This window comes from Musa acuminata, chromosome BXJ3-9 (assembly GCF_036884655.1).
Source record: "Musa acuminata AAA Group cultivar baxijiao chromosome BXJ3-9, Cavendish_Baxijiao_AAA, whole genome shotgun sequence".
Lineage (NCBI taxonomy): Eukaryota > Viridiplantae > Streptophyta > Magnoliopsida > Zingiberales > Musaceae > Musa > Musa acuminata.
In genome coordinates this window covers 7792634-7816542 of record NC_088357.1, presented here as the reverse complement: position 1 = coordinate 7816542, position 23909 = coordinate 7792634, and the positions used below count along the sequence as shown (strand labels likewise).

General features: G+C 35.3%; 2 protein-coding genes across 2 annotated transcripts; both read left to right on the top strand.

Moving 5' to 3' along the window:
• Positions 1–7904: 7904 nt before the first annotated feature.
• On the top strand, positions 7905–23640 carry LOC103997795 (cysteine-rich receptor-like protein kinase 6). Its single transcript, XM_065169096.1, has 13 exons — positions 7905–8834; positions 8979–9098; positions 9217–9344; positions 9457–9664; positions 9831–10071; positions 10151–10301; positions 10405–10738; positions 21726–21845; positions 21966–22093; positions 22206–22413; positions 22580–22820; positions 22900–23050; positions 23154–23640. Exons 1-13 carry the CDS (start codon positions 7967–7969, stop codon positions 23496–23498), a joined length of 3243 nt encoding a protein of 1080 aa, XP_065025168.1. The 5' UTR covers positions 7905–7966; the 3' UTR covers positions 23499–23640.
• On the top strand, positions 20680–21887 carry LOC135650267 (cysteine-rich repeat secretory protein 38-like). Its single transcript, XM_065169546.1, has one exon. It carries the CDS (start codon positions 20706–20708, stop codon positions 21672–21674), a length of 969 nt encoding a protein of 322 aa, XP_065025618.1. The 5' UTR covers positions 20680–20705; the 3' UTR covers positions 21675–21887.
• Positions 23641–23909: the final 269 nt, after the last annotated feature.

Genomic DNA, 23909 nt, shown 5'->3' with positions numbered 1-23909 from the left:
TGGAGAAGGAATCGGAAGTGGATATAGGTCACAACGATCGAACTATTATAAATTCTGATATGTTCATTCCTTACTACTTAATCTCTTTATTGCATTTAACTTTACTTTATTACAAACTATATAATCCCCTCTTCTCTACTCATTCAAGAAAACTGAAATGATTTTCATCGAAATCGAATTTTATCATATAAAGATTTTTAAATCGATATAATTTTTTTCACTTTACTAATTCATCCCCCCTCTTAGTGCCGCTCTTGATCCTAACAATTTGTATCAAAGTCACTTTATTTTTTGTTTGATTTAACACTCAAGAGAAATGACTCTTTTTAGTTGTCAAGATGATCACTCTATTATTCATCCTTCTATGTTCAATAGGACAGATTACATATATTGAAAAACTCGAATGAGAGTTTTCTTGCTTTCTTTATATTTCAATTTATGGAATATCATTGAGAACGGATTTCAAAAGTCTTCTCTTATAATGAACAATTGGAATAATATGGAGAAAAAGACTTTTTCTTTAAATATCACAGCGATGAATGTCTTGTTTTGCTCTTTAGATAAAAATGAGTTCAATCAAGTGTCTATTTATGAAATCGCTTTTGATATTTGGCACATTCTTGAAACCACACATGAAGGTACTAGTAGAGTAAAAGATTCGAAGATTAATCTTTTAATGCATAATTTTGAATTATTTTGAATGAAATCAAATGAAACTATTATTGGTATCTACACCCGGATGTAGTCAATAGTTTAAAAAGTCTTGGAAAAAGTTTTTCTAACTTTGAACTCGTTAACAAAATATTGAGATATCTTGCAAAGAGTTAGGACCCTAAAGTAACGGTCATTCAAGAGACCAAGGATTTGAACTATTTTCCACTTGAAGAACTTATCGGATTTTTAATGACCTATAAAATGAGTTGTATGGAACAAACCGAACATGAGAACAATCTTCCAAAGAACAAAAAAGATTTGACACTTCAAATAATAGAATATCACTTAAATGATAACTCAGGTGATGATGATGATGATTTTGAACTCCTAACAATAAAATTTAAAATATTCATAAAATAAGAATTAAAGAATAAAAATAAACTTAAAGAGGACAAAACAACTTGCTATGAATGAAATCGATCGCGACACTTCAAAAGCAAATGTCCACAACCAAAGAAGAAAGCACTCAAGGCGATAATGGAGAATGAAATGAGTGCATCCGAAGACGAAGTTGCGAACTTCGCTTTAATGACTCTCGACTATGAGGTGAACAACTTAAACAAATCTCTTTTATTTTATTTTGAAATTACTTGATGCTTTTCATGAATTATTTTAAAATTAGTTAGTAAAAAAATAAAATAAATAAAATAAAATTTATCTTGCTTCTCTTTTTAGTGATTTTGAAATAATAATAATTAAAATTTTTAGCATGACAATTACATGTTAACTCCTAGCACTAAGAATGAAAAGTTAGATTTACTTTTAAAAAAATGTATTACTATAACAAACAAAATGATTTTGACTAAAATTTCATGTTTAATGAAATCATGTTGATGATTTAATGATGCATAATGATATAATGATGTAATGAAAATGTTCAAAATGTTTTGGTATTATGATTTTATAATCATGCATAATGATTTGAAGTAACGATGATTTTTGGGTAATTTATGGTTTATTGAGCTTGATGATTTATATGATTTTCATATTGTTTTTCGATTATAAATAATGATGCATGACCTTTGTATGAAAGACTTGAACATGAAATCAATCACAAAATTTGGAACTAAAAGAACTTAAGCAATCTTTAATCTTATAGGAATCTATCTACGTTGCTTTCATTGAATTTTTTGCAAAGTGATTTTGATGATAATATTGGATTCTTTTTCATATGATCCGTTTTAATAATGAGATGATATATCGAATCGAATGATTTATCGATGTTTGTGACTTGAGATGTATTTTATATGAAATATTTTCTTGATTCATGTATGATTTACTCGTCTAAGAAAAAAATTATCCAAACGAATCTTGATTCTTGACATTAATAATTTAATATTTAATTGAATCAAGATATTTTATTTGATCTCCTATGATTCTATTCGTTATTTACTAAAAAGGAGATTTATCAAGATGAATCATTTACGAATTGATTTTTCACATTAATATCTTTTATGTCATGATTTTTATATAACTCCTTTGTAATTATGATTTGTATATCTCGTGATATAAATGAATCATTGATGAAAAAAAGAAGAGACTAATGGATCTATTTATATATATTTTTAATCTCTTGAAAATAATTTTGATGATTTGATGATTTGAATTTGAATGAGTCTTATCTATAACATGATCTTGATTTTTTTTTTGAATTATAATATGAGATTTTTTTTAATGAATCAAGATCATTTACTATAATTCTTCTTTTCACTATTTGACTCATTAAAAAAGAATCATAATTTTTCTCTTGATTTTTCGATATTCACAATTTGAAATTTGGTTCATAACTCCCGTGGATTCAGGAAGTATATATCTCATCATCCAATTAATTTTTCTTGATATTCTTCATGTGATAATATGAAATTATGTATGAAATACTCATAATATTATATTAATGCATACAAATAAGAAATTATGATCATGAGATGATATAATTTGATATTTTGGTATTATCATGATTTAAAATATTTATGATTTATATAACTTATGATATGATTGAATCATTATTGTAAAAGAAGAAGAAAATTATTAGCTTGCATATTACAAAAGAGAACAAAAAAAGTGCTAGCTTGAATGATAAACTTAAATCTCTCAAATGCATAAACTCTTCTTATACATTTTTTGGATCATGATCTTGATTTCTTGATTTTTATGACTTAAGTGTTCTTTTTAAATCAAGATAATTTCCTATGTTTCCTTTTGCTATTTACAAAATAAGATATTTGTCAAAATGAATCGTGTCATTTGGTATTCATGTTTGATATTATATCTTTCATGACATGATTTATTTATGATACTTCCTTGCATTCATAAATTTTATACCTCATCACATGTGTTTTAAATTTATCTTTGTCAATATGTGAAAATTGATATAAAAAATAATTATAAAATTATATTCTTCCCTTCTTTTTGTGAATGATAAAGGGGAAGATAAAATCTGCTAGCTTGCACAATTCAAGAAAAAGTTAGAACTTGTTAGCTTACACATTTCAAAGAAAGATAAAAACTTGATAGATTACATATTCTAAAATAATTCATTGCTATATTGCTAGCTTGCTATCTAAAAAAAAAAGAAAGCTAAATCAGACGAGGTGTCGGATGAACCAATGACATGCCGGAAAAGGATTCATGCTTTGTAATCATTTATCTAAGATCGAAGTAGTTTAGGGGGCTAATTGAGTTAGCTTTTAGTATAATCATGCTAACTCAATTATGGGCAAATTTGGCCTTCATTAGGATTAATTTGGGCTTATTATGAGGCTCATTCAGTGACCTAAAAGTTAGGTTAGGCGGTAGAACCGCTTGTGAGTTGGAAAACTCAAAAAACCCGATCTCCGAGGTTGTCAAGCAATGGTACCGCCAGATTGGGTGGTGGTACCACCTAGTGACAATGTGTCAGGCAGTGCAAATAAAGCAGGCCCTAGCGATCCCATAAATGATATTGTATCGAATTCCCCAAATTAGTTGTTCGCCTCTTATAGGATTTGTTGCAGGAAAAAGGAATTAAGACGAGAAATGGGTAGGTCTAGAAGACCTCGAAGAACCACACTTATTATTTGGTGTAACTACTAAAGGAAATGAATGTTTTGAAGAACAAGTGAATTTTCTGATTGAAGACTTAAGAATATTTTTCTCAACCAAAGTACAAAGCTAAATTGGTTGTGAAAGTCTTTGGTCAAAAGAAATGTATTAACTTTGAAGACATTTTTTCTCATGTTATTAAAATGTCTTCTATTCATGTTGCTCTTGGTATTACTATTAGCCAGGACTTAGAGGTTGAACAGTTAGATATGACGACAACTTTTCTTTATGGTGATTTGGAGGAGAAAATTTATATTGAGCAACTAGAAGGCTTCAAAGTCAAAGGTAAAGAAAACTTTATCTGCAAGTTGAGGAAGAGCTTGTATGGGCTGAAACAAGCTCCAAGACAATGATATAAAAAGTTTGATTCATTTATGACAAAAAATGGATATAAAAAAATAACTTCATAACATTGTGTATACATTAAATGGTTTGATGAGAATTTTATTATTCTCTTACTTTATGTTGATGACATGCTTATCATTGGGAAGAATATATCTACAATTGACAGGTTGAAGAAGAACTAATTGAGTCTTTTGTAATGAAGGACATGGGGCCAGTAAAACAAATATTGAGCATGTAGATTTCTCATGACAGAAAAACCAAGAAGATTTGGTTGTCACAGGAGAAATACATTGAGAAGATATTGGAAAGGTTTAGTATGAGTAAGAGAAATACATTGAGAAGGTATTGGAAAGGTTTAATATGAGTAATACAAAGCTAGTTGGTTCTTCTCTTGTAGGCCACTTTAAGTTATACTTAAAACAAAATCCGTCAAGTGATGAGGAAAAAGAGAAAATACAAAAGGTTCCTTATGCTTCAATAGTCGAAAGTTTAATGTATGCAATGGTATATACGAGGTCGGACATCACATATGCAGTGGGTGTTACTAGCAGATTTCTTACAAATCCAAGCAAAAAATATTGGGTAATAGTGAAGTGGATCTTTAGATATCTCAAAGGGAGCTATAAAATTTGTTTAAGTTTTGAAGGTAGACCACATGTATTGACAAGTTACACAAATACAAATATAGCAAGAGATATTGAAACAAGAAAGTCCACATTATGTTTTGTATTTACTTTTATAGGGGGAGCTATATCATGAAAATCCAAATTGCAAAGGTGTATTACTCTCTCTACCACAAAGGCAGAATATATTGTTGTTACAGATATTTGCAAAGAAATATTATAGATGAAAGAATTCTTATAAGAATTAAGGTTGAAATAAGGAAAACTATATAGTGAATTATGATAGCCAAAGTATCATCCATTTGTGTAAGAACCCAACTTTTCATTCTAAATCAAAGTATGTAGATGTCAGATACCACTGGATTCAAAATATACTTGAAAAGCGACAATTACTCCGCATGGCTTCACTTTGAGGAGTCATGAGATAGTCTCCCTTATGGGCCGAAGAGAAAAGTTGTTGGGCTGACAGTCCACAAGTTCAGCCCATAGTGGGCTATGACAGCCCATAACCCATCCCTCTTTTAACCTAACCCTAGATCTAATAAGGGGGGTGTGGTGGCTGAGAAAATAGGAAGAAAAAATTATGAGGCAAAAATTACAACAGCATCTTAATTCAAAAAAGATGAAAAAAGAGCAGAAAAACAAGAGAAGGAAAGGGAAGAAGAAAAGGACAACACAAAGAAACTGTTCTCAATCATCCAGGCAACATTCTCATCTCAGGTTAAATCAGATCTATAGTAGATTTTTGCTATGATTACTTTGAGAGAATTTGGTTATTGTGCAAAGTGATTGGTTGTTGCTTGAGTTTTGGGCAAAAGACTCTGAAATTTATATATTCATTATTCTTATAGTGGATTATCTCTGGTTAGGAATTTTCTATATAAATCTTAGTATTTTATTTGATTATGATTTCATTTAATTTTATTGCGTGTTACGTCTACTAATAATATTTGTTTCTATACAAAAATCTCTTAAGGCAGACCAAACCGTTGGCCTTTTTTTCGTCCTTTTTTAACTCACTTCAATATTGCTTCATGGCCGCTTCTATTTCCACCATTGGAGCTGTACTCTCGATTCCTTCCTTTTTCATCTAAGGTGGATAAAGATACTTTGTAAAAGCTATCTATCAATTCTCATAAGCCCAACATTCATCAAGAAAATACTCAAAAGCCGCTGAAAGTTAGAGCTCAGAGAACGATCACAAAAGAAAACTTTGAACTTTGGACTCCTCTTAGATTCAAGGCTTTAAGCTCATGAGAAGGATGCAATACCAAAATGTGTGACACTTTCTTTCCTGAATGCTTATGGAAGTGAGAAGTGACTGACAAAACAGGCCAAGAATTTAGAGGATTCTTTGGCTCTCTCTCCTAAAGCTGTGATGACTCTTTCCTCGTTGCCCTCCATAAGAACATTTCCAGATTTGGCTAATTATTATCGATAGAACTTTGGTCGGGCAAAATTGACGACGGCACTCGATGGAATAATGTCAGATGATCTGCCAAAGAACCCAACATATGGCTCAAACCGTTTTGGTTTGCCATTAAGCCGAGAAAGCCAAAAAGCCTCTTCTGTTGTGAATGTGATGTACCCTAGACTGTGTCGCGGTGCTTGAAACAGCAGCCGACAGTGGGTCATCCCATCGGAGGTGGCCTGTGCGATTGCCTGTCCGCTTGCTTTCGAGTGTCTTGACACGCACAAACTCTCAGAACGAGCTGCCCTGATAACGATGATATGAAGCCAAATGATCTTGCATGCCCGCAGTCGTCCCTGCTTGGCAGAACATGAACCCGAATGAGCACTTGCATCACAAAACCAGCTTCTTAAATTAAGATATCATCTTTAAACCTTCAGAAACAATTGTGGAACAAAAAATAAACAAACAACACACCGTTTAGTTCATATTTGAGTGTTGTCGTATTAAAAAAGAAAAACAATTTAGACTGATTGGAGGTAAATTTTATTTGAGGACAGGAAAATATCTATATCTCGCATCTAACTTCAATTTGAGAGTAGAGTAGAAGATATCTGTATTTCATATTTTGGTTTCTTAGTTTCTACCAAAGACTATGCCGATGATTTATTCGCCAAAACGTGTTTGTTAGTCAAGTCTTTGCTTGCTTGTTCGTTGCGAGAAAAAAATATTTATGAGCAGTTTGATATATCTATTTTAATTATATAAATTCAGAATGCTCAAGAACATTCTCTTTGAATGTCATACCGAAGTGATGCACTTGGTTGATGCATCATCGATACTAAATTGATTGGATTCCATATGTCGAGTCTCGATTAATTCAATATAACAAAAAAGCACACGGTTTGCCACCCATCTATTCCTAGAAACTAGTAATTCATTATCTTCAAATTTATAAGTTGGACTAACTTGGTACAGCTTGAACTACCGCGTAAAAAGAAGTCTGTGATTGTCCTAGATTTTTTTTAGAAAAATAAATTTTATTGGTATTTTAGAAAAATATTTTGTAAATATTTTATTGATATTTTTAGAGTTCCATGAAAGAAGATAATTTGACTGAATGAAATAGAAATTTAATTTTCTAAAACATTCATTTTGTTTCTTGTAAACTTATATATACACTACGGAAGCTATTTTATTAACGTCAAATCCAATTTTGGATCAGGTCTCATTGGTGTCCTTTCTTCCTATTTTCTGTGACGAAAAGACACGCAAGGAAGAAAGAAGTATTTTGCCGCGTTCATTAAATGGGTGTTTTACCGAAATCATCTCTTGCTGGGGAGTCTTCGTTCGATAAGAAATTGCAGTGTTGTTGATCCGCGTCACTGCGTCCTACGCGTGGAAACAAAGTCAACAAGACTCGCATCACTTCAATCACAGGAATCCCCTTCTAGTCCTTTTGACTCGGATCCCTCTACAGTTGAACGAAGGGGCCGTTCAAAGGAACAACGAGCCATTGTCACGTATTCTTCGGTCAACTAACTTTATATGACCATCATTGCTATGAAATAAATTTCTCTGAACCTAACATGTCATGGACCAATTCCACCCCACTGAGTATATCATTTGTGTGCAACGTTTTCTAGAGTGTATTGGACGGTACTACAATGAAACAAACTACGGCGGCCATGCAAATTAATCTTTGCTCCAAAGATATTATATATAGTTAGCTACGTCTCTCTATGCTCTCTCCACGGTATCCGAAAAACAACGGAGGACAACCAGTTGCACGATGCATTCCTGGAATTACTTCCGGATACTTGCGCAGCTCCTCTTCCTCCTCTCCCTCTATAACGCACGCCTCACTGTATCTTGGGAAACGTGTCCAACAGACTCCAACTTTACCATCAACAGCACCTACCAATCCAACCTCAACCTCCTCCTCCTCCCGTCCCTCACCTCGGCCACCGTCTCCTCCGGATACGCGAACAGATCTGCAGGGAGTTCCCCAGACCAAGTCTTCGGCCTGGCGCTTTGCCAACTCGACGTTTCTCAAGATAAATGCCAAGCTTGCCTCGCCACCGCCGTCGACACCCTCCATAGTCGCTGCCCCTACGCAAAAGATGCGGCTACCTGGGGAGATCACTGCTTCCTTGCTTACTCCAACACAAATTTCTCGGCCGAGAGCAACAAATCATCCTTTTACCAAATCTTATACAACGTAGGAGAAGTTTCGGAGACGTCGAGATTCGTGGATCTGGTGGGGGAATTGATGAATGCCCTCATCAACTGGGCTGCCTACAAGACGGACAGCATGTTCGCCATTGGACAAGCCAACTTTACGAGCGCCACCAATCTGTATGGATTGGTGCAGTGCACCAGGGATCAGTCTGATGATGACTGCTTTCAGTGTCTTCGGCAGTCGTTGGCTTCAATGCAGAGTTGTTGCTGGAAAAACCAGGGAGGAGTCGTGTTGAAGTACAGGTGCTTCTTGAGGTACGAGACCTATTCATACTATAATATGTCAGTCCCGACATCTCCACTGCCTCCGCTGTCATCTGCACTCTCTTCGGCACCTCCGCCTGGCGCTACAGCCAATCCACCGCCTCCGCCTGCTGTGGTGGACTCCAACTCTTCGTCATCATCAGCGAGAGATGCAGGCAAGTTACAGTACATAATTAAATTATGTATTACAAACGATTCATCCATATTTTCCTACCAATTGTTGCAAGTTGTAAATAATTAAAATTTAATTATAAGAATATGGAAATATTCATCAGATGTTGTTTATCGTTTTAATTCAGGAAAAAAGCAGAACTCTAAAATAGTAGTGGCTGTCGTCATCCCCATCCTCGGTGCTGTGATGCTTGTGGCAGCGCTTTTGATTTTTTTGTGGAGGACGAAAATATTTGCCAGAAAGTCGAGTATGTAAATTTATTTGACTCCATCTATGTTTTTTGTTTCTTATTCATTTAAATGTTAAAAATTTGCCAAAACCAATTCTTTTTTTTTTAATAAAAAAATTTATATAACGATCATCAGATGTTGGAGGAGCGAAAAGTCAAAAGGCAAACTCTCTGTTATTTGATTTTGAGACACTGAAGGTTGCAACCAATAACTTCTCGGACGCAAACAAGCTTGGAGAAGGGGGATTTGGACCGGTTTATAAGGTCAAATATATGGTTAAAGCCAGTGGTTTATCCTTTTTTGCAGTGAACACTGCATACTTTATGTCTACATTTAATTACAACAGTGCTTCATCTTACCCAAAATATGGAACAGGGCGTACTATCAGGTGGCCGGGAAATAGCTGTGAAAAGACTCGCAAGAAGCTCACAGCAAGGATTTGCAGAGCTAAGAAACGAGGTTGCATTTGTTGCTAAGCTTCAGCATAGAAATCTTGTGAGGCTCATCGGTTTTTGCTCGGAAGAAGAGAAGCTACTCGTCTATGAGTTCCTCCCAAACAGAAGCCTAGACAAAATTTTGTTTGGTACGATCCTCCTCCATCTTCTTAATTTTCTGAAAACAAAGCTTTTAATCAGATGCTAACGGATGTATTATCGAAGAGCTCCTATTAGTGTCCATGCCATTTTCTTTTACTGTAAGATTGCTAATGAACTAATTGCCAATGAACTCATTCAACCACGGTGAAACAGATCCCACAAAATGTGGTCAACTAAACTGGGAAAGGCGCTACAAGATCATCGAAGGGATTGCAAGAGGACTTCTTTACCTTCATGAGGATTCCCGCCTAAGGATTATTCATCGAGATCTAAAACCCGGTAATATCTTGCTGGATCAGCACATGAACCCCAAGATATCTGACTTTGGTCTTTCAAAGCTGTTGGTCGACCAAGACAGATCAAAAGAGAGTGCTAGCCGAATAGTTGGAACCAAGTGAGTCAAAACTTTGAATTCGTTTAGTTCAAAAGCTCCTCCGTTGTTGTCTCCCCTGTTCATCTGTGGCATTGTGCAGCGGATACATTGCTCCAGAGTATGCTTTGCATCGGCACTTCTCGGACAAATCAGATGTGTACAGCTACGGAGTGTTGGTGCTTGAGATTATAACTGGTCGAAGAATCAGCGAGTTTCGTGGATCAGGTCATCGCGCAAACCTGCAGAGCTATGTAAGCATTTCCTCTCTTCACTCGACACTGAGATCGTGGCAATCTGTGATCGATGACTGATTGATGATTCTAATGCATATTGGCGACTGTACGCGTTAAACAGGCATGGAAGTACTGGAACAAAGGGAAGGCGTTGCAGATAGTGGATCAAAACTTATGTGGCAGGTTTCAAAGGGAAGAAGCTTTGCGATGCATACGCACGGCGTTACTGTGCGTTCAAGAAAACCCTACGAAGAGACCCACCATAGCATCGGTTGTTTTCATGCTAAGCAGTTCCTCGATGACTACTCCATCTCTTTCTGCTCCTGGGTTTCTCATCGAGAGAAGTAGAACCACTGATTCAAATGAATCCATGGGAAATAGAGTTCCAGAAATCAAGAACGAGGGAGAAGGCAGTTCAACGTCAATAAATGAAGTCTCAGTTACTGTAATGGAACCTCGACAATAGACATTCACAGATCTTGCTTCATGTTGAAACACAGCAGCTGATTTGGCTGGTCAACAATGGAGCAGTGTATTCGTTGAGATTAGTAAGTGAAACTTTCGATAGCATTAGCTCTCTCAGTATCTAAATTGAAGTTTGCATTCAATCTATCCTTCCCCACATAAAATGCACGTCATGAAGATGTATCATTTTAAGCTGAGATTCCTGTGCTGATGAAGCAGGCGTCGAGGGATTCAACAGATGATATTGTATCGAAACTTTGGAGCTGAAAAAATTCATCCAAACTAAGGAGTTGGAGATAATAATATTGGATTTTGATGATGAAATCAGTTGATTAGTTTATGATTTAATCTATATTTTGAGTGACGCAAGACTAGCTTCGATCAATGAGAGACAAATTGATTAAAGCAAGAAGAATCATGTTAGGCCAGAATGAAACATGTCATAATATTGGATATTGAGTCGGAGAATCGGTCGATGTATCGGTAGAAAGCTTCGAGCCATGGGTTTGGGCATTGGGCCAATTGTGCTAAGAAAATCAGAGTTACGAAGGTCAACTAATCGACTGAGCAATAGGCCACAAGAGACGATAATGCGCCAAAGAATCAGATGAGGTGTCGGATGAACAAATGACATGCCGGACAAAGGATTCATACTTTGTAATAATTTATTTAAGATCGAAGTAGTTTAGGGAGCTAATTGAGTTATCTTTTGCTATAATCATGCTACTCAATTAGGAGTCAATTGAGCCTTAATTAGGACTAATTTGGGCTCATTAGAAGGCCCATTCAGTGACCCAAAAGTTGGGTCAAGCGATGGCGCCACCAGGTGGTGGAACCGCCTATGAGTTGGAAAACTCGAAAAACTTAGTCTCTGAGGCTGTGAGGCTGTGGTACCGCCTAGTAACAGTGTGTCAGGCGATGGTACTGTCAGACTGGGTGATGATACCACCCAGTGTCAGGCTACAAGCGATGGTACCACACTTTGTAGGCAATGGTTCCGCCTGTACTCGGAAGACCTGAAAATTTAAATTTTTAGCTTCATTTTTTAAACCATTTGGGGCCTATAAATACCCCACTTGGGTAGCAAGAAAGAGGTAGGAATTCTTAAGAAAAAAACTGAGTAAATTTTACCAAAACTTTGAGTTCCCTCCTCCTAGTACTTAGAGTTAGTCCTAAGGGAGGTGTTTGAGAGAATACTTGTAAAATAGTGACTTGTAAGGGTTATCTTCTAAACCCGTAAAAAAGAGAAAGCATTGTAAAGAGGTGGTTAGTCTTCACCTATTAAAGGAAGACCATTAGTGGACGCTGGTGACCTCAACGGAGGAGGGATCGGAAGTATATGTATGTCACAACGATCGAACCACTATAAATTCTGATATGTTCATTCCTTACTACTTAATCTCTTTATTACAATATAATCCCTTCTTCTCTACTCATTTAAGAAAACTGAAACGATTTTCGTCGAAATCGAATTTTATCATACAAAGATTTTTAAATCGATGTAATTTTTTCACTTTACTAATTCACCCCCCATCTTAGTGCCGCTATTGATCCTAACAATTGGTATCAAAGTCACATTATTTTTTGTTTGGTTTAACACTCAAAAGAAATGACTATTTTCGGCTTTCAAGAGGGTCACTCTATCATTCGTTCTCCCATGTTCAATGGGACAGATTACATATATTGGAAAACTCGAATGAGAGTTTTCTTACTTTCTTTATATTTCAATTTATGGAATATTGTTGAGAACAGATTTCAAAAGTCTTCTCTTATAATGAACAATTGGAATGATTTGGAGAAGAAGACTTTCTTTTTAAATATCAAAACGATGAATGTCTTGTTTTGCTCTTTAGATAAAAATGAGTTCAATCAAGTGTCTATTTGTGAAATCACTTTTAATATTTGGTATACTCTTGAAACCACACACGAAGGCACTAGTAGAGTAAAAGATTTGAAGATTAATCTTTTAATGCATGATTTTGAATTATTTTGAATGAAACCAAGTTAAACTATTATTGGCATCTACACCCGGATGTCGTCAATAGTTTAAAAAGTCTTGGAAAAAGTTTTTCTAACTTTGAACTCGTTAACAAAATATTGAGATCCCTTCTAAAGAGTTAGGACCCTAAAGTAACGGTCATTCAAAATGTCAAGGATTTGAACTATTTTTCACTTGAAAAACTTATCGGATCTTTAATGACCTATAAAATGAGTTGTATGGAACAAACCGAACATAAGAACAATTTTCCAAAGAACAAAAAAGATTTGGCACTTCAAACAATAGAATATCACTTAAGTGATAACTCAGGTGATGATGATGATGATTTTGAACTCCGAACAATAAAATTTAAAATATTCATAAAATAAGAATTAAAGAATTAAAATAAACTTAAAGAGGACAAAACAACTTACTATGAATGAAATCGATCGCGACACTTCAAAAGCAAATATCCACAACCAAAGAAGAAAGCACTCAAGGCGATAGTGGAGAATGAAATGAGTGCATCCGAAGACGAAGTTGCGAACTTCGCTTTAATGACTCTCAACTATGAGATAAACAACTTAAACGAATCTCCTTTACCTTATTTTGAAATTACTTGATGCTTTTCATGAATTATTTTTAAATTAGTTAATAAAAAAAAAAAAATTCTCTTGCTTCTCTTTCTAGTGATTTTAAAATAATAATAATTAAAATTTTGAGCATTACAATTATATGTTAACTCTTAGCACTAAGAATGAAAAGTTAGATTTACTTAAAAAAAATGTATTACTATAACAAACAAAATGATTTTGACTAAAATTTCATGTTTAATGAAATTATGTTGATGATTTAATGATGCATAATGATATAATGATGTAATGAAAATGTTAAAAAGTTTTGGTATCATGATTTTATAATTATGCATGATGATTTGAAGTAATGATGATTTTTGGGTAATTTATGGTTTATTGAGCTTGATGATTTCTATGATTTTCATATTGCTTTTCGATTATAAATGATGATGCATGGTCTTTGTATGAAAGACTTGAACATGAAATCAATCACAAAATTTGGAACTAAAAGAACTTGAGCAATCTTTAATCTTATAGGAATCTATCTACATTGCTTTCATTCGATTTTTTGAAAAGTGATTTTGATGATGGTTTTGGATTCCTTTTCATATGATCCGTTTTAATAATGAGATGATATATCCAATCGAATGATTTATCGATGTTTGTGACTTGAGATGTATTTTATATGAAATATTTTCTTGATTCATGTATAACTTACTTGTCTAAGAAAAAATTTATCCAAACGAATCTTGATTCTTGACATTAATAATTTGAGATTTAATTGAATCAAAATATTTTATTTGATCTCCTGTGATTCTATTCATTATTTACTAAAAAGGAGATTTATCAAGATGAATCATTTACGAATTGATCTTTTACACTAATATCTTTTATGTCATGATTTTTATATGACTCTTTGTAATTATGATTTGTATATCTCATGATATAAATGAATGATGAAAAAAAGAAGAGATTAATGGATATCTATATGTTTTTTTTAATCTCTTGAAAATAATTTTGATGATTTGAATTTGAATGAGTCTTATCTATAACATTATCTTGATTTTTTTTAGAATTATAACATGAGATTTTTTTTAATGAATCATGATCATTTACTATGATTCTTCTTTTCACTATTTGACTCATTAAAAAAGAATCATAATTTTTCTCTTGATTTTTCGATATTCACAATTTAAAATTTGGTTCATGACTCCTATGTATTCACGAAGTATATATTTCATTACCCAATTAATTTTTTTTGATATTTTTCATGTGATGATATGAAATTATGTATGAAATACTCATGATATTATGTTGATGCATACAAATAAGAAATTATGATCATGCATGAGATGATATAATTTGATATTTTGGTACCATCATGATTTGAAATATTTATGATTTGTATAACTTATGATATGATTGAATCATTATTGTAAAAGAAGAAGAAAATTGTTAGCTTGTACATTACAAAAGAGAACAAAAAAAGTGCTAGCTTGAATGATAAACTTAAATCTCTCAAATGCATAAACTCTTCTTATACATTTTTTAGATCATGATCTTGATTTCTTGATTTTTATGATTTAATTGTTCTTTTTAAATCAAGATCATTTTCTATGTTTCCTTTTGCTATTTACAAAAGAAGAGATTTGTCAAAATGAATCGTGTCTTTTGGTATTCAAATGATGTTTGATATTATATCTTTCATGACATGATTTATTTATGAAACTTCCTTGCATTCATAAATTTATACCTCATCACATGTGTTTTAAATTTATCTTTGTCAATATGTGAAAATTGATATAAAGGAAAAAATAATTATAAAATTATATTCTTCCCTTCTTTTTGACAATGACAAAGGGGAAGATAAAATATGCTAGCATGCACAATTCAAAAAAAGTTAAAACTTGTTAGCTTATATATTTCAAAGAAAGATAAAAACTTGCTAGATTACATATTCTAAAATGATGCATTGCTATATTACTAGCTTGCTATCTAAAAAAAAAAGGAAGCTAAATTTACAAACTTGCACAACTCAAAATTGTTACTAGTTTGTATGTTATAAAACTTGCATATCTCAAAAACTTGCTAGATGCACTTCTCCTTTTTGTTGATGACAAAAGAGGATAATGTATAATGTAATCATGCATATTATGCCTAAAATGATAATTTAAAATTATGTATGATGATCATGCATATAATGATGATTTTAAAAATATACATTATGTTTTGGAATGTTGCATGCAATACTCATGATTTTATTATGATGATGTATATGATGTATTGCATATGATGTGATTAAAATAGTTTCAACTTAAACTAAAAGGTCATCATTTATTTGATTGATGTCTTATTTCAATATGACATATTAATAGGGAGAGTATAGTTTAAACTTTGTTATCAATTTGTTCTCATCATAAAAAAGGGGAGATTATTGAATCTCGGATTTTGATGATGAAATCAATTTATAAGTTTATGATCTAATCTGTATTTTAAGTGATGCAGGACTAGCTTTGATCAAAGAGAGGCAAATTGATTAAAGCAGAAAGAATCATATTGGGCTGGAGTGTAACATGTCAGAATATTGGACGTCGAGCCAGAGAATCGGTCGACATATCGGTAGAAGGCTTCGAGTCAAGAAGAGAAAAAATTATGCTAAGGAAATTAGAGTTGTGAAGGTCAATTGACCAATTGGATAATAAACCGCAAAAAAGGATGATGCGTCAAAGAATCAAATGAGGTGTCGGATGAACCAATGACATGCCGGACAAAGGATTCATGCTTTATAATCATTTATCTAAGATCGAAGTAGTTTAGGGGGCTAATTGAGATAGCTTTTGGTATAATCATGCTAACTCAATTATAGGCCAATTTGGCCTTAATTAGGACTAATTTGGGCTCATTATGAGGCTCATTCAGTGACCTAAAAATTGGGTCAAGCGGTGGAACCGCTTGTGAGTTGAAAAACTCAAAAAACCCGATCTCCGAGGCTGTCAAGCAATGGTACCATCAGATTGGGCGATGGTACCACCTAGTGATAGTGTATCAGGCAGTGCAAATAAAGCAGGCCCTAGCGATCCCACAAATGATATTGTATCGAATTCCCCAAATTAGTTGTTCGCCTCTTATAGGATTTGTTGCAGGAAAAAGGAATTAAGACGAGAAATGGGTAGGTCTAGAAGACCTCGAAGAACCACACTTATTATTTGGTGTAACTACTAAAGGAAATGAATGTTTTGAAGAACAAGTGAATTTTCTGATTGAAGACTTAAGAATATTTTTCTCAACCAAAGTACAAAGCTAAATTGGTTGTGAAAGTCTTTGGTCAAAAGAAATGTATTGACTTTGAAGACATTTTTTCTCCTGTTATTAAAATGTCTTCTATTCATGTTGCTCTTGGTATTACTATTAGCCAGGACTTAGAGGTTGAACAGTTAGATATGACGACAACTTTCCTTTATGGTGATTTGGAGGAGAAAATTTATATTGAGCAACTAGAAGGCTTCAAAGTCAAAGGTAAAGAAAACTTTATCTGCAAGTTGAGGAAGAGCTTGTATGGGCTGAAGCAAGCTCCAAGATAATGATATAAAAAGTTTGATTCATTTATGACAAAAAATGGATATAAAAGAATAACTTCATAACATTGTGTATACATTAAATGGTTTGATGAGAATTTTATTATTCTCTTACTTTATGTTGATGACATGCTTATCATTGGGAAGAATATGTCTACAATTGACAGGTTGAAGAAGGAACTAATTGAGTCTTTTGTAATGAAGGACATGGGGCCAGTAAAACAAATATTGAGCATGTAGATTTCTCATGACAGAAAAACCAAGAAGATTTGGTTGTCACAGGAGAAATACATTGAGAAGGTATTGGAAAGGTTTAGTATGAGCAATACAAAGCTAGTTGGTTCTTCTCTTATATGTCACTTTAAGTTATACTTAAGACAAAATCCGTCAAGTGATGAGGAAAAAAAGAAAATGCAAAAGGTTCCTTATGCTTCAGTAGTCGGAAGTTTAATGTATGCAATGGTATATACGAGGTCGGACATCACATATGCAGTGGGTGTTACTAGTAGATTTCTTGCAAATCCAGATAAAGAGTATTGGGCAACAGTGAAGTGAATCTTTAGATATCTCAAAGGGAGCTATAAGATTTGTTTAAGCTTCGAAAATAGACCACATGTGTTGATAGGTTACACAAATGCAGATATAGCAAGAGATATTGAAACAAGAAAGTCCACATTATGTTTTGTATTTACTTTTATAGGGGGAGCTATATCATGAAAATCCAGATTGCAACGGTGTATCTCTCTCCACCATAAAGGCAGAATATATTGCTGCTATAGAGGTTTTCAAAAAAATATTATAGATGAAAGAATTCTTACAAGAATTAAGGCTGAAATAAAGAAAACTTTGTAGTAAATTGTGATAGCCAAAGTGTTATCCATTTGTGTAAGAACCCAACTTTTCATTCCAAGTCAAAGTATGTAGATGTTAGATACCACTAGATTCAAAATGTATTTGAAAATACTTTGCATAGCTTCACTTTGAGGAGGCATGAGATAGCCTCCTTTATAAACTGAAGGGGAAGGTTGTTGTGCTGACAGTCCACAAGTTCAGCCCATAGTGAGCTTTAACAGCCCATAATCCACCCCTCTTTTAACTTAACCCTAGATCTAATAAGGGGGATGTGGTGGCTGCGAAAATAGGGAGAAAAAATTATGAGGCAGAAAATTACAACAACATCTTGATTCAAAAAAGAGGAGAAAAGAGCAGAAAAAATAAGAGAAGGAAATGGAAGAAAATAAAGACAGCACAGAGAGACTGTTCTCAATCATTCAGGCAACATTCTTATCTCAGGTTAAATCAGATTTATAGTAGATTCTTGCTGTGATTACTTGAAGAGAATTTGGTTATTGTTGCTTGAGTTTTGGGCAAAAGACTTTGAGATTTATATATTCATTATTCTTATAGTGGATTATCTCTGGTTTGCCTCGTAGATTTTATCCTTCAAGATGAAAAAATTTTTTATATAAATCTTAATATTTTATTTGATTATGATTTCATTTAATTTTATTGCGTGTTTCTATAAAAAAAATCTCTTAAGGCAAACCAAACCGTGCCTTTTTTTCCGTCCTTTTTTCACTTTCACTTCAATATTGCTTCATGGCCGCTTCTATTTCCACCGTTGGAGCTGTACTCTCGATTCCTTCCTTTTTCATCTAAGGTGGAGAAAGATACTTTGTAAAAGCTATCTATCAATTCTCATAAGCCCAACATTCATCAAGAAAATACTCAAAAGCCGCTGAAAGTTAGAGCTCAGAGAACGATCACAAAAGAAAACTTGGAACTTTGGACTCCTCTTAGATTCAAGGCTTTAAGCTCGTGAGAAGGATGCAATACCAAAATGTGTGACACTTTCTTTCCTGAATGCTTATGGAAGAGAGAAGTGACTGACAAAACGGGCCAAGAATTTAGAGGATTCTTTGGCTCTCTCTCCTAAAGCTGTGATAACTCTTTCCTCGTTGCCCTCCATAAGAACATTTCCAGATTTGGCTAATTATTATCGATAGAACTTTGGTCGGGCAAAATTGACGACGGCACTCGATGGAATAATGTCAGATGATCTGCCAAAGAACCCAACATATGGCTCAAACCTTTTTGGTTTGCCATTAAGCCGAGAAAGCCCAAAAGCCTCTTCTGTTGTGAATGTGATGTACCCTAGAATGTATCGCGGTGCTTGAAACAGCAGCCGACATTGGGTCATCCCATCGGAGGTGGCCTGTGCGATTGCCTGTCCGCTTGCTTTCGAGTGGCTTGACACGCACAAACTCTCAGAACGAGCTGCCCTGATAACGATGATATGAAGCCAAATGATCTTGCATGCCCGCAGTCGTCCCTGCTTGGCAGAACATGAACCCGAATGAGCACTTGCATCACAAAACCAGCTTCTTAAATTAAGATACCATCTTTATACCTTCAGAAACAATTGTGGCACAAAAAATAAACAAACAACACACCGTTTAGTTCATATTTGAGTGTTGTCGTATTAAAAAAGAAAAACAATTTAGACTGATTGGATGTAAATTTTATTCGAGGACAGGAAAATATCTATATCTCGCATCTAACTTCAATTTGATAGTAGAGTAGAAGATATCTGTATTTCATATTTTGGTTTCTTAGTTTCTACCAAAGACTATGCCGATGATTTATTTGTCAAAACGTGTTTGTTAGTCAAGTCTTTGCTTGCTTGTTCGTTGCGAGAAAAAAATATTTATGAGCAGTTTGATATATCTATTTTAATTATATAAATTCAGAATGCTCAAGTCAAAACATACTTGGGGAGGATTCTTCGTATAGTGCTAATATTGTAACTATCGATTAAATGAAAGAAGAATATTCTCTTTGAATGTCATACCGAAGTGATGCACTTGGTTGATGCATCATCGATACTAAATTGATTGGACTCCATATGTCGAGTCTCTATTAATTCAATATAACAAAAAAGCACACCGTTTGCCACCCATCTATTTCAAGAAGCTAGTAATTCATTATCTTCAAATTTATAAGTTGGACTAACTTGGTGCAGCTTGAACTCCCGCATAAAAAGAAGTTTGTGATTTTTTTTTAGAAAAATAAATTTTATTGATATTTTAGAAAAATTATTTTGTAAATATTTTATTGATATTTTTAGAGTTCCATGAAAGAAGATAATTTGACTGAATGAAATAGAAACTTAATTTACTAAAACATTCATTTTCTTTCTTGTAAACTTATATCTACACTACGGAAGCTATTTTATTAACGTCAAATCCAATTTTGGATCAGGTCTCATTGGTGTCCTTTCCTCCTATCTTCTGTGACGAAAAAACACGCAAGGAAGAAAGAAGTATTTTGCCGCGTGCATTAAATGAGTGTTTTGCCGAAATCATCTCTTGCTGGGGAGTCTTCGTTCGATAAGAAATTGCAGTGTTGTTGATCCGCGTCACTGCGTCCTACGCGTGGAAACAAAGTCAACAATACTCGCATCACTTCAATCACAGGAATCCCCTCCTAGTCCTTTTGACTCGGATCCCTCTACAGTTGAACGAAGGGGCCGTTCAAAGGAACAACGAGCCATTGTCACGTATTCTTCGGTCATCTAACTTTATATGACCATCATTGTTATGAAATAAATTTCTCTGAAGGTAACTTGTCATGGACCAATTCCACCCCACTGAGTATATCATTTGTGTTGCAACGTTTTCTAGTGTGTATTGCACGGTACTACAATGAAACAAACTACGGCGACCATTCAAATTAAACTTAGCTTCGAATATATTATATATAGTTAGCTACGCCTCTCTATGCTCTCTCCACGGCATCCCAAAAACAACGGAAGACAACCAGTTGCACGATGCATTCCTGGAATTACTTCCGGATACTTGCGCAGCTTCTCTTCCTCCTCTCCCTCTATAACGCACGCCACAATGCATCATTGGCAAGGTGTTCCACAGACTCCAACTTTACCACCAACAGCACCTACCATTCCAACCTCAACCTCCTCCTCCCATCCCTCACCTCGGCCACCGTCTCCACCGGCTCCGCGAACACGTCTGCAGGGCGTTCCCCAGACCAAGTCTTCGGCCTGGCGCGTTGCCAACTCGACGTATCTCAAGACATATGCCAAGCTTGCCTCGCCACCGCCGTCGACAACCTCCGCCGTAGCTGCCCCTCCGCAAAAGATGCGGCCACTTGGGGAGATCGCTGCTTCCTTGCTTACTCCAACGCAACTTTCTCGAACGATAGCGATAAATTATCCTTTTACCAAATCGTATACAATGTACAAGAAGTTTCGGAGACGTCGAGATTCGTGAATCTGGTGGAGGAATTGATGAATGCCCTCATCAACTGGGCTTCCTACAAGACCGACAGCATGTTCGCCATTGGAGAAGCCAACTTTACGAGCTTCACCAAAGTGTATGGATTGGTGCAGTGCACCAGGGATCAGTCTGATGATGACTGCTTTCTGTGTCTTCGGCAGTCGTTGGGTTTAATGCAGGGTTGTTGCGGGAAAAACCAGGGAGGGGTGGTGTTGAAGTACAGGTGCTTCTTAAGGTACGAGACCTATTCATACTATAATATGTCGGTCCCGACATCCCCACTGCCTCCGCTGTCATCTGCACTCTCTTCAGCACCTCCGCCTGGAGCTACGGCCAATCCACCGCCTCCGCCTGCTGTGGTGGACTCCAACTCTTCGTCATCATCTGCGAGAGATGCAGGCAAGTTACAGTACATAATTAAATTATGTACCTGCATTAAATTACAGACGATTCATCCATATTTTCCTACCAATTGTTGCAAGTTGTACACAATTAAAATTTAATTATAAGAAGATGGAAATATTCATCAGATGTTGTTTATCGTTTTAATTCAGGAAAAAAGCAGAACTCTAAAATAGTAGTGGCTGTCGTCATCCCCATCCTCGGTGCTGTGATGCTTGTGGCAGCGCTTTTGATTTTTTTGTGGAGGACGAAAATATTTGCCAGAAAGTCCAGTATGTAAATTTATTTTGACTCCATCTATGTTTTTTGTTTCTGATTCATTTAAATGTTAAAAATTTACCAAAACCAATTCATTTTTTTTAGTTTAACAAAAAAATTTATAAAACGATCAGATGTTGGAGGAGCGAAAAGTCAAAAGGCAAACTCTCTGTTATTTGAATTTGAGACACTGAAGGTTGCAACCAACAACTTCTCGGACGCAAACAAGCTTGGAGAAGGGGGATTTGGACCAGTTTATAAGGTCAAATATATGGTTAAAGCCAGTGGTTTATCCTTTTTTGCAGTAAACACTGCAAACTTTATGTCTACATTTAATTACAACAGTGCTTCATCTTACCCAAAATATGGAACAGGGCGTACTATCAGGTGGCCGGGAAATAGCTGTGAAAAGACTCGCAAGAAGCTCACAGCAAGGATTTGCAGAGCTAAGAAACGAGGTTGCTTTTGTTGCTAAGCTTCAGCATAGAAATCTTGTGAGGCTCATCGGTTTTTGCTCGGAAGAAGAGAAGCTACTCGTCTATGAGTTCCTCCCAAACAGAAGCCTAGACAAAATTTTGTTTGGTACGATCCTCCTCCATCTTCTTAATTTTCTGAAAACAAAGCTTTTAATCAGATGCTAACGGATGTATTATCGAAGAGCTCCTATTAGTGTCCATGCCATTTCCTTTTACTGAAAGATTGCTAATGAACTAATTGCCAATGAACTCATTCAACCACGGTGAAGCAGATCCCACAAAATGTGGTCAACTAAACTGGGAAAGGCGATACAAGATCATCGAAGGGATTGCAAGAGGACTTCTTTACCTTCACGAGGATTCCCGCCTAAGGATTATTCATCGAGATCTAAAACCCGGTAATATCTTGCTAGATCAGCACATGAACCCCAAGATATCTGACTTTGGTCTTTCAAAGCTGTTGGTCGACCAAGATAGATCAAAAGAGAGTGCTAGCCGAATAGTTGGAACAAAGTGAGTCAAAACTTTGAATTCGTTTAGTTGAAAAGCACCTCCGTTGTTGTCCCCCCTGTTCATCTGTGGCAATGTGCAGCGGATACATTGCTCCAGAGTATGCTTTGCATCGGCACTTCTCGGACAAATCAGATGTGTACAGCTACGGAATGTTGGTGCTGGAGATTATAACTGGTCGAAGAATCAGCGAGTTTCATGGATCAGGTCATCGCGCAAACCTGCAGAGCTATGTAAGCATTTCCTCTCTTCACTCGACACTGAGATCGTGGCAATCTGTGATCGATGACTGATTGATGATTCTAATGCAAATTGGCGACTGTACGCGTTAAACAGGCATGGAAGTACTGGAACAAAGGGAAGGCGTTGCAGATAGTGGATCAAAACTTATTTGGCATGTTTCAAAGGGAAGAAGCTTTGAGATGCATACGCACGGCGTTACTGTGCGTTCAAGAAAACCCCTCGAAGAGACCCACCATAGGATCGGTTGTTTTCATGCTAAGCAGTTCCTCGATGACTACTCCATCTCTTTCTGCTCCTGGGTTTCTCAACGAGAGAAGTGGAACCACTGATTCAAATGAATCCACAGGAAATAGGTCTCCAGAAATCAAGAACGAGAGAGAAGGCAGTTCAACGTCAATAAATGAAGTCTCAATTACTGTATTGGAACCTCGACAATAGACAGTCACAGATCTTGCTTCATGTTGAAACACAGTAGCTGGTTTGGCTGGTCGACAATGGAACAGTGTATTCGTTGAGATTAGAAAGTGAAACTTTCGATAGCATTAGCTCTCACAGTATCTAAATTGAAGTTTGCATTCAATCTATCCTTCCCCACATAACATGCACGTCATGAAGATGTATCATTTTAAGCTGAGATTCCTGTGCAGATGAAGCAGGCGTCGAGGGATTCATCCAAACTTTGTAGTTGTAAAATTTCATCCAAACTTTGGAGTTGGAGACAATCTTGATCTCGGGTCATCCCCCCTGCTTGAGTGCCTATAATATTGCGATGCTTATGCAGGGCTCTCCCCTATATATTGGAGTTATTCGAATTGAAGTTTGCTTTTGTGCCACTATTTTCCACATAAA

Coding starts and splice junctions, on each gene's coding strand:
- LOC103997795 (XM_065169096.1), top strand. CDS start 7,967: ATGCATTCCTGGAATTACTTCCGGATACTTGCGCAGCTCCTCTTCCTC. Junction 21,846..21,965: donor AATATTTGCCAGAAAGTCCA/GTATGTAAATTT, acceptor TAAAACGATCAG/ATGTTGGAGGAGCGAAAAGT. Junction 22,414..22,579: donor CCTAGACAAAATTTTGTTTG/GTACGATCCTCC, acceptor ACGGTGAAGCAG/ATCCCACAAAATGTGGTCAA.
- LOC135650267 (XM_065169546.1), top strand. CDS start 20,706: ATGCATTCCTGGAATTACTTCCGGATACTTGCGCAGCTTCTCTTCCTC.